The sequence below is a fragment of the Chrysemys picta genome, chromosome 11 (assembly GCF_011386835.1).
Source record: "Chrysemys picta bellii isolate R12L10 chromosome 11, ASM1138683v2, whole genome shotgun sequence".
NCBI lineage: Eukaryota > Metazoa > Chordata > Testudines > Emydidae > Chrysemys > Chrysemys picta.
In genome coordinates, this window is record NC_088801.1 from 36,638,667 (window position 1) to 36,648,944 (window position 10,278).

At 42.4% G+C, this 10,278-nt stretch overlaps 1 protein-coding gene across 3 annotated transcripts in view; it reads left to right on the plus strand.

Annotated features, from left to right (window-relative positions):
* XIRP2 (xin actin binding repeat containing 2) overlaps nt 1–10,278 on the plus strand; it is a 141,668-nt gene that overhangs the window by 115,523 nt on the left and 15,867 nt on the right. For all 3 annotated transcript variants that reach the window (XM_008178425.4, XM_042860774.2, XM_065561792.1), the window contains 3 exons: nt 8,395–8,502; nt 8,826–8,898; nt 9,543–9,676. In XM_008178425.4, coding sequence (XP_008176647.3) covers nt 8,395–8,502; nt 8,826–8,898; nt 9,543–9,676 — 315 coding nt within the window. The remainder of the gene's footprint in view (nt 1–8,394; nt 8,503–8,825; nt 8,899–9,542; nt 9,677–10,278) is intronic.

Sequence of the window (10,278 nt, forward strand, 5' to 3'; positions counted from 1 at the left end):
TAGAACAACGCTTCCTTAGCTCTCGTCCCCTAACGCCCCTACTCTACTTGCGCTACATTGATGACATCTTCATCATCTGGACCCATGGAAAAGAAGCCCTTGAGGAATTTCACCATAATTTCAATAATTTCCATCCCACCATCAACCTCAGCCTAGATCAATCCAGACAAGCGGTCCATTTCCTGGACACTACTGTGCTAATAAGCGATGGTCACATCAATACCACCCTATACCGGAAACCTACTGACCGCTACACTTACCTACATGCCTCCAGCTTCCATCCAGGACACACCACACGATCCATTGTCTACAGCCAAGCTCTAAGATATAACCGCATTTGCTCCAATCCCTCGGATAGAGACAAGCACCTACAAGATCTCTATCAAGCATTCTTAAAACTACAATACCCACCTGCTGAAGTGAAAAAACAGATTGACAGAGCCAGACGAGTACCCAGAAGTCACCTCCTACAAGACAGGCCCAACAAAGAAAATAACAGAACACCACTAGCTGTCACCTTCAGCCCCCAACTAAAACCTCTCCAGCGCATCATCAGAGATCTACAACCTATCCTGAAAGATGATCCTTTACTCTCACAGATCTTGGGAGACAGACCTGTCCTCGCTTACAGACAACCCCCCAACCTAAAGCAAATACTCACCAGCAACCACACATCACTGAACAAAACCACTAACCCAGGAACCTATCCTTGTAACAAACCCCGATGCCAACTCTGTCCACATATCTATTCAAGTGACATCATCATAGGACCTAATCACATCAGCCATACCATCAGGGGCTCGTTCACCTGCACATCTACCAATGTGATATATGCCATCATGTGCCAGCAATGCCCCTCTGCTATGTACATTGGCCAAACCGGACAGTCTCTACGCAAAAGAATTAATGGACACAAATCTGACATCAGGAATCAAAATACTCAAAAACCAGTGGGAGAACACTTTAACCTGTCTGGTCATTCAGTGACAGACCTGCGGGTGGCTATATTACAACAGAAAAACTTCAAAAACAGACTCCAAAGAGAGACTGGTGAGCTAGAATTGATATGCAAACTAGACACAATCAACTCCGGTTTGAATAAGGACTGGGAATGGCTGAGCCATTACAGACATTGACTATCTCCCCTTGTAAGTACTCTCACACTTATTATCAAACTGTCTGTACTCGGCTAGCTTGATTATCACTTCAAAAGTTTTTTTTTTTTTCTCTTAATTAATTGGCCTCTCAGAGTTGGTAAGACAACTCCCACCTGTTTATGCTCTCTGTATGTGTGTATATATATATCTCCTCAATATATGTTCCATTCTATATGCATCCGAAGAAGTGGGCTGTAGTCCACGAAAGCTTATGCTCTAATAAATTTGTTAGTCTCTAAGGTGCCACAAGTACTCCTGTTCTTCTTTTTGCGGATACAGACTAACACGGCTGTTACTCTGAAACCATTAATTAAAGTGGGATCTCAACCAGGGTTTGGTTGAAAAGCACTGTAAAGGACATCTGGGTAAGAGACATCTTTAGACAAGGCCTTAGCCTGTTAAAGTTAAGTTTAGTCTATAAGAAGCGTGTTATATCTTTTGTTTTACTTGTAACCAGTTCTTATTATATTTGCTCACTAGCTCTTAAATTTTAACCTTTGTTAATAAACTCATATTTTTTCACTATAAGTAGATACCAGTGCTGGTAATACCTAAGAAGGCAAGAATCTAGCAAAGCCCAAGGCTAGGAGCTCTGCACAGTATTATAAAGGACGAGTCAATGAACCCAAAAGTCCTTCACAGAGCAATGAGAGCTGGGGTGGAAGAGGGGGAAGATGAGTCAGAAAACTTAGCAGCTCCACAAGACAATGAGATCTGTGATGAATAGTCAGGGAGCTTGGTACCAACAGGGCATTGAGAATCAGAGGGCCTAAGGGAGGTGAGCTAGGGACCCTATGGAACCTAGATGATCCTCAGGACAATGAGATCCTTTTTGGCGAAAGAGAGAAACCAGATAATCTAGTTCAAGTTTTATGGACTGAATAAAGAAATGGTTTAGAGCTAAGACAAAACTTTAGGGCAACATTTTCAAACTTGAGTGTCTAGAGTTAGGCACATAAATAAAACTAGTATGGGTTTTAGAAATACCAAGCACCCTTTACTCCAAAAGGAGAGGGGGAGTGTGGTCCAGTAAGAATGAGCATTGGACTGGGAGTCAGGAGACTTGGGTTTTATTCCCAGCTCTACCACTGACTTGCTGTGTCACCCTGAGTAAATCACTCAATCTCGCTGTGCCAGTTTCCTTATCTTTAATATGGGGCTAATGATACTTTCCTTCTTTTGTGAAATGCTGTCAGATCTACAGATCAAAAGCGCTATACAATATAGGAGCTCTATATTACCATTGAATAGCGCAAAAATCTGCCCAACTTATACATTGACTTCACTGCATAAGGAGCCAGGGAGGATTTGGATCCAAATTAGAAAAATATATATGAAAAGTGAAGCTTCATTTTTTGTGAATTTAGTGTTTCACTTAGCCTTTTCCCTCTGCAGCTGTTTTACTCATGTCACATAAGGTCACCTCTTGCCCCCATTTTTAGGCTGACAAGGGCTATCTTTTGCTGCCATTTATCTGCAAGGGGCAATGAGGTAGGCTGTGCCAAGAAATACAGTAACTGCTCGCTTAACGTTGTAGTTATGTTCCTGAAAAATGCTACTTTAAGCGAAACGATGCTAAGTGAATCCAATTTCCCCATAAAAATTAATGTAAATGTGGGGGTTAGGTTCCATGGAAAATTTTTTCACCAGAAAAAAAGACTATATTATATATATATATATACACACATATACACAGTATAAGTTTTAAACAATTTAATACTGTACACGGCAATGATGATCGTGAAGCTTGGTTGAGGTGGTGAAGTCAGAGGGTGGAAGAGGGAGGGATATTTCCCAGGGACTGCCTTACTGCTAAAAGATGAATTAGTACTCGGCTGAGCCCTCAAGGGTTAACACATTGTTGTTAATGTAGCTTCACACTCTACAAGGCAGCACAAATGGAGGGAGGGGAGACAGCATGGCAGAGAGAGACAAAGACAACATTTTGTGTGTGAGAGAGAGAGAGAGACGTTCATTGCCCCTTTAAGTACGCTGACCTCACTCTAAGTACACTGCCTTGTTAAGTAGATCAGCAAGTAGAGACAGCAGTTGCTGCTAGTAAGCTCCCTCCGTCCTGAGCCCTGTCGTGTCCCTCCTACCCCACCCCTCTCTGTGGATGGGGTAAAGGAGCGGAAAGGGAGGGTGACACCCTGACATTAGCACTCCTTGCCCCTCCCCTTGGCACAGCAAGCAGGAGACTCCCGGGAGCAGCTCCAAGGTAGAGGGCAGGAGCAACACATGGCAGTAGGGGGAGGGACAGCTGAACTGCCCGACAATTGATAGCCTGCTGGTGGCTGCCATACAGGGAATTTAGGGGAGCTGATAGGGGGGCTGTCAGTCCACCTGGGTTCCAAGCCCCTCCCCCCAGATAGCTCCAACGGGCTGCTCTTTCTGCAAGCAGTAGACAAAGCAGGCGGCTGCCAAACAACGTTATAAGGGAGCATTGCGCAACTTTAAACGAGCATGTTCCCTAATTGATCAGCAACGATACAACGTTAACCGGGACGACTATGTGGAATAGTCTTTAAATTTAGATTAAATAATTAGTGCAAGACCATAAAATCCTATTTATTCTTAATGGAACTGCACTTTCATGTAAAACGTGATTATATACTTTAGTAGCAGAAAACTTACTCAAGATCATTGAATCAAACCTGGGACAAATTTTTTCAATTTGGATACAGATCTCAAACTATAGATGAATCCAAAATTGCACAGACAGACTAACAATATAAGCAAAACTAGCTATCTAGTCCTATTTTCTTTTGACAGATTTTCTTTTTCTCCATACAAATAATTTTACTCTATAAAGTAATTCTCTTTCCTTTTCTGCCACAACACAGAGATGGGAAACTCCAAAAAATGTCAGATAAAAGGAAAAGGCAAACCTAGGTCCAAAGTGTACAATACAGACAATTACTGAAAAACAAATCTTGGAACATTTTACAACAGGATTCTGTGTAAGTTATTGCAGCCCAGGGGCCCTAAAATTGATGCATTCGCCACTAACATATAAAACTAGTGTAGCAATTACAGTTCTATTCAGTAATAGCATCTGAACGCCTGAATAAAAATTCAGTCCCCTAATGCAAATATATACAGACTTATGCCCATGTTTGCTTCCTCCTTTCTAAAGATTATTTTAATTTTTTAAACAATTTTTAATATTTATACAACAGGAGTCTCTAGAGATGCTGATCTAGGTGGCATTGTGGTAGATGTTGTACATACACTTAAATAACACAGTACCTGTCCCATACAGCCCACAGTCTTCGATAATGATAAGATTTAACAGGTGGAAGGAACCAACAAAAGAGAAGGGTGGAGGAGAATAAGAGGATGAAGTAACAGTGAAGTGAACATTGTGCATAATGAACAGCTGTCCCAACTTGCCACATGACTAACCAGTGTCTAGTTGGCAGTGTGTTAAAGAGGGCCCCAGATCACAGGGGAAAATCATCATAGTAGAAGGTGTCTTCACACCTAGCTCAAAAAATACTGACATTTTTCTCTACTGTTGTCTTCTGTATCCCTGCACAGATGGATACCTGCAACTGTTCTCTCCTGGTAGAATTATACATGCTCTGACTGACACCAGCCATCTTTGTAAAACTTTCAGCATCTTGGCCACAGCATTCTTCCTCTTGCTGTAGTGCCCCATTTCACAAATCCTTAAAGAGTTTTAATATTCTTGTGGAGATGTGTATGGGTGAATCACAGTTACTTGTGTTATTCCTTTGTCTCAATATTGGATGAATTTGGTATCATAATGTCATTAACGTTCTATGCCTTTCTCTACCAGCTGCTTTCAATGCATATTATTGATCTCTAGCGCTTTTCAGCTTCTTTAGGTGTTCTTAGATGTCATATCAGTTATATATTTTAGACAATATTATTGTACCCTATAAGGCAAAGAAAAAGATAACCATTTTCTCATCTACTCTAATTTTACTCATGCCACAAGTTTTATCCCGATCAGCAGTGTAGGCCTGGCTGAAATTTGGATTTTGGAAGTTAAGTGCACATAGCACATTCATGCATAAAGAATCACAAACCTTCACACCATTCACCAGATGTGAGTTCCCAAAGTCATAATGAGTTGTGAACATCCCACAGTCATGAATTGTTTACATACACAGACTATTGATCCTGTGCCAAGCAATTGAAATTATTGCATCCTTGAAATTAGGAAGTAGTTAGCTCAGGGGTGGGCAAACTTTTTGGGCCGAGGGCCACATCTGGGTGGGGAAATTGTATGCAGGGCCGGGGCAGGGGGTTGGGGTGTGGGAGAGAGTGCGGGGTGTGGGAGGGGGTGTGGTGTGCAGGAAGGGGCTCAGGGCAAGAGATTGGGGCAGAGGAGGGGTGCAGAGTGTATGAAGGGACTCAGGGCAGGGGTGCAGGAAGGGTGCGGACTGCGGGAGGAGGCTCAGGGCAGGGGGTTGGGGTGCAGGAGGGGTGTGGGTTGTACGAGGGGGCTCAGGGCAGGGAGTTGGGGTGCAGGAGGGGTGCGAGGTTCAGGCAGGGGGCTTAGGGCAGGGAGTTGGGGGGGGCAGGAGGGGTTTGGGGTCCAGTCCGGCACCACTTATCTAAAGGGGCTCCGGGGTGGCAGTGGCATGCACCGGGGCCAGGGCAGGCTCCCTGCCTGCCGGCCCTGCACTGCTCCAGGAAGTGCTGCAGCCCTTGTGGGGGGCAGAGGGCTCCGCGTGCGCTGCCCTTGCCGCGCCTCCAGGTACCTCCCCCGAAGCTCCCATTGGCCGCGGTTCTCTGTTCCCAGCCAATGGGAGCTGCGGGGGGCGGGGCCTGGAGGCAAGGGCAATGCACCGAGCTCTCTGCCTCCCTGCCTGGAGGCCACAGGGACATGGTGTCGGCCTCTTCTGAGAGCAGCGTGGGGCCCACGGCACCACGGGGGGCAATCCCGCGGGCCGGATCCAAAGCCCTGACAGGCCAAATCCTGGCCGCGGGCTGTAGTTTGCCCACCTCTGATTAGCCACTGTCTAAGTGTGAATACATACATATATGTAAAATATAACTATTTGAGTGGACGGTAGGATCGATCCCTAAATCTTTGCAAGTTGCCTCCCTTCAGCTTTGTGGGGAGCTAATGCTGAAGCCTTTTTGTCTTTCTGGGGAGTTAACTCTCAAAACTGCTGTATGATGAGTGGCTTTTACACTGCAGTCTGCCCCAGGGACCCGGGGCTTAGTGATGACTGGCAGTAGCCCAGACTGAGGCAAGGGGGTTTGGACCTGCTGCCTTCCTTTGCCTCCCAGTACCTCTATGGGGCTTGAACCAGGCCCTGCAGCCTGGGGAGTTGCCAGCCTGGAGCTCCCCTGCTCCTCTGGTTCTCCCCAGCCCTGCTTTACTCCCAGTACCCTTTCTGCAGGCAGCCAGGCCCTGCTCTCTCCCAGCCTGGAGAGACACTTCTCTTGGGCCTCTGGCTCACAGCCTTTTTATACAGGCCAGCTGTGGCCTAGTTGGGGCATGGCCCAGCTGTGGCAGCTTCCCCAAGCAGCCCAGCTTAGCAGCTCTCAGCACAACCTTCTCCCAGGGTTGACTTTAACCCTTTTTCCACTGGAGTGGGGGAGCCGCCCCACTTCAGTCTGTAATGTCAATCACGTCCCCATCTTGCCACCCCAAACCCTACATGCACTTTTACAATGCAAGCATGGCAGTGACTAAGATAAATGTGATTAGTGACCAACTAAATCATCCAGTGGGTCACTAGCCAGAAGATTATTCTACCTGTACCAATATTTTAATTCCTCTTTTAGCCTAATCAGAGAATGTTACTGCCTGGTGGATGGAGGTCATAAAGCCTACGATGAGGATCCATGAAGCCTTTCTGCAATGGAGCCTAAGTTTTATGGCAGCCCACTGTGCAGCAGGGATTTGGGGGCCAATCAGTGGATTTTCCACTACATAGATTCCCCCAACATGCCCTCATGTAGGTGCCAGCTCCATAGAGGTGCCTTGGTCCCGAGGCAGGAGTAATAGCCATGGAATGACTCTATTGCCATAAAGTGACTGAGTGCATGGGGAGGGAATTGTTACACTCATGGCTTATTTGGCTGAAAGCAGATGCAAAGGTTGGAGATTTAGGAAGTCAATAGCTCTCTATTCTTCAGATTGCATATCTGCAGCCTCAGTTACACAACACGGCCTCGATTTGTATTCTCACTGGGCATTTGGGAGTTTCCTCTGAAGAAGGACTAGATACCGTTTTTTCCCTTTAAATTGGGAGCTTAGATTCAGCAGAAACTAATGGGTGAGTCCCTCTTTTACGAAGCAGTTTCCTAATCGATATAGACAAATAGGTGAGTTGATTTGTCAAGCATAGATTGCAAAATATTTGAAAAACTTGTGCAAATGGATATAAATAATAATAGTTTGTACTTATAGAATGCTTTTCATCAGGAAGTCTCAAAACACTTTATGAAGATTGTAAAATGGAAAGAATAATGTTTACCAGATAGGTAAATGAGGCAAATAAAAGTTAAGTGACTTGCACTAGGTCAGAAAGCAAGTCAGTGGCAGAATCTGGGATGAAACTGAATGTAACTGTCACCATGATAAGCATCATAGGCATTAATTTAGTTTACACAGATATAAAACTATATCTCAAAACTTTCAGCCCTTTGCTCAGTCTATTAGACCACAATTGCCTTTCTTTTCAAATATAAAAGCAGCACATATATTACATTGGATCTTCTGTTAAGACAGAAGGCAGTATGAGTCTGAAAGTTCCTATACACCCTCCATTTGTGCACATACAAACGTGCAAATGCATTTATATGTGCGCACATCTTTGTACACTATCTCTTATGCAAAAAAATTATAGAATTTACTGTAAAGTGTCTTTGGCCTGATTCCTGCTAATAAGGAGTAACTGAGCAGCTGTGTAGAGTCACCTTCATTAAAGCAGGTTCAGCTTCCCATGCTCTTCTGCTCGTCATTTTGCACCTTATGCTTATCCATGGAACTTCAGTACCTGCAGCTCAAACTCAGACTGCAGTAATGAAATTACAACATATGTTCTATTATATAACAAGGCCTGTCTTTGGTTGTTTATAGTTCTTATCCAGACGAACTGCATTAATAATGATAACCTGCTAAAAAATATATTTTTCAAACCATGCTGTTTAAGTGATAACATTAGTGAAAAGCCATTCATAGGCAAACACTAAGTTTTTCAATTTATCATTAAACTGTTAATGTGTAATTACTTTTATTTGTCTTTAGGAAGTGACACGTAGTAGTCAGCTCACGGTATCAAGCAGCAGCAGAGAAGCTGAACAGAATGAAGTGACCTCCAAAGGAACTCAGTTGGAAGCCTTTCAAACAGAAGAGGTTAAGTGTATCAATTAATAATTTTGTCACCAGGCCACTGTACAGAGATGCTGATATGGAGACTACATATTTGCTTTGCTTTTTAACTCTGTTACCACTTAGTATAACAAGATCTTGACGTGCTAGTGAAAACTTCCCTGATTTTGTGGTAGGCAATCATTTTAAAATAGGTGTTTTATAAGTGTTGCTTCAATGTGTTAATTAGTTGGGTTTTCATTCAGACTTTACCTTCATAAAGCATTTGTTCTGTGTGTCTGCATACAAATAGAAAACTTAGACATATTACACTAAATCCTATATTAAAATAAAAATTTTGTCCACAGGTTTCTCATGTCGAACAATCTACCCATCAGACAAGCAAGGCTTCTAATTTCACTCAACATATTGATGAAACAGGTAAGAAAATCAGGATGATTTTAAGCAGGAGAATAAAGACTAAGAAATGACAAACAGCATATACACTTGTTGGCACAAAAATACCATTGTTCACAGGTGAATATGGGCCCAGTATTCCATTTCTATTCAGCAAAACACACCAATTGACTTTGATGGGATTTAAGGAGCATATGCTAATTTAAGTACCTGGTGAAGCGCTTTGTAAATGAGGTGGACTTTAAGCATATGTTAAAAGATCTACTGACTTGGGGCCATGTAGAAAATCCATTCTCCTAACATTTGTTAAAACAAAAACCCATTTATGCAAATTTTTGTAAATAGTGAATAATAATGGATAAAATTATGGTTGAAATAACAGCTCTGGACAATATGAATAATGTTCATGAAAGCTGATTTTTCAGTATTCAACCAGCTCTAGTCATGACATTAACACAAATTACACATTGCAAAACAATATGTGATATGTTACTCTGCAATTATTCTATGGTTTTCTGTGTCTTCATCTAAGTGATTCTACAGTTCTGCAAGGTTGAGTGCAATTGGTTTAGTTTAATAACTCTTTTTTTAAAATAACTCACTGTTAGACAATTATAATAAAATACTAGGCTTAGAAAAACCCTTTTGTTCTTCTTTTCTTATTGTAGTAGTCAATGAAACTATGAATGAAGAGATCCCAAAGATTTCAACACAGTTTTTAAAACAGCACTTTGAAAAGACAGCCCAGGAAAAGGCTCTTCTCTCAGACAGGGAGACTGCGACACCTGCAAAGCATACTAAGGTCTGTGCTTTTAATAAGTGGGATTTCTGTATATGCAGACTAGCAGTGTTCTGGTTAGCCAGAATGTTGAAACATTGCCCTTCGTGCAATTGCTCAAATCTCAGCATATTCATATTTTGATCGTTTAGTTGATTTTTAAAATAAATATAACATTGTGGAAATGGTGGGAGCATGGGTGGGTTTGGAAACTGTTTACACGTTAAGTAAGAAGTAATGAAAATTATATTAAGTAAATCTAGCAAATATATTTATATTATATGATAAAGTAAAGCTTTTACCAAAAATCTTTGTTTTTCCATTGTCTTCCTCTGCTGCATGCAATTTTCTCTCTCTCTCTCCTTTGACTCATGTAAAAAAAACTTATTATTTTTCTTCAAAATTTTTGGTAGACACATTGGTTCATCAGAGGTAAATGCAGAGAATATCAATTTCATCAATGAATGAAACAAATATAAACTGCTGATAAATGATACAATGTGCATTGGTTGCAGCAGAGAAAGCAAAGCTGCAAAATCACTGTGCACCTCTTTGAAAGAAGTACATTACCTTCCTTATGCAGGCTGTGTTAAAACAGCATGTTCCCTTTAGGCTCAATTCTACAA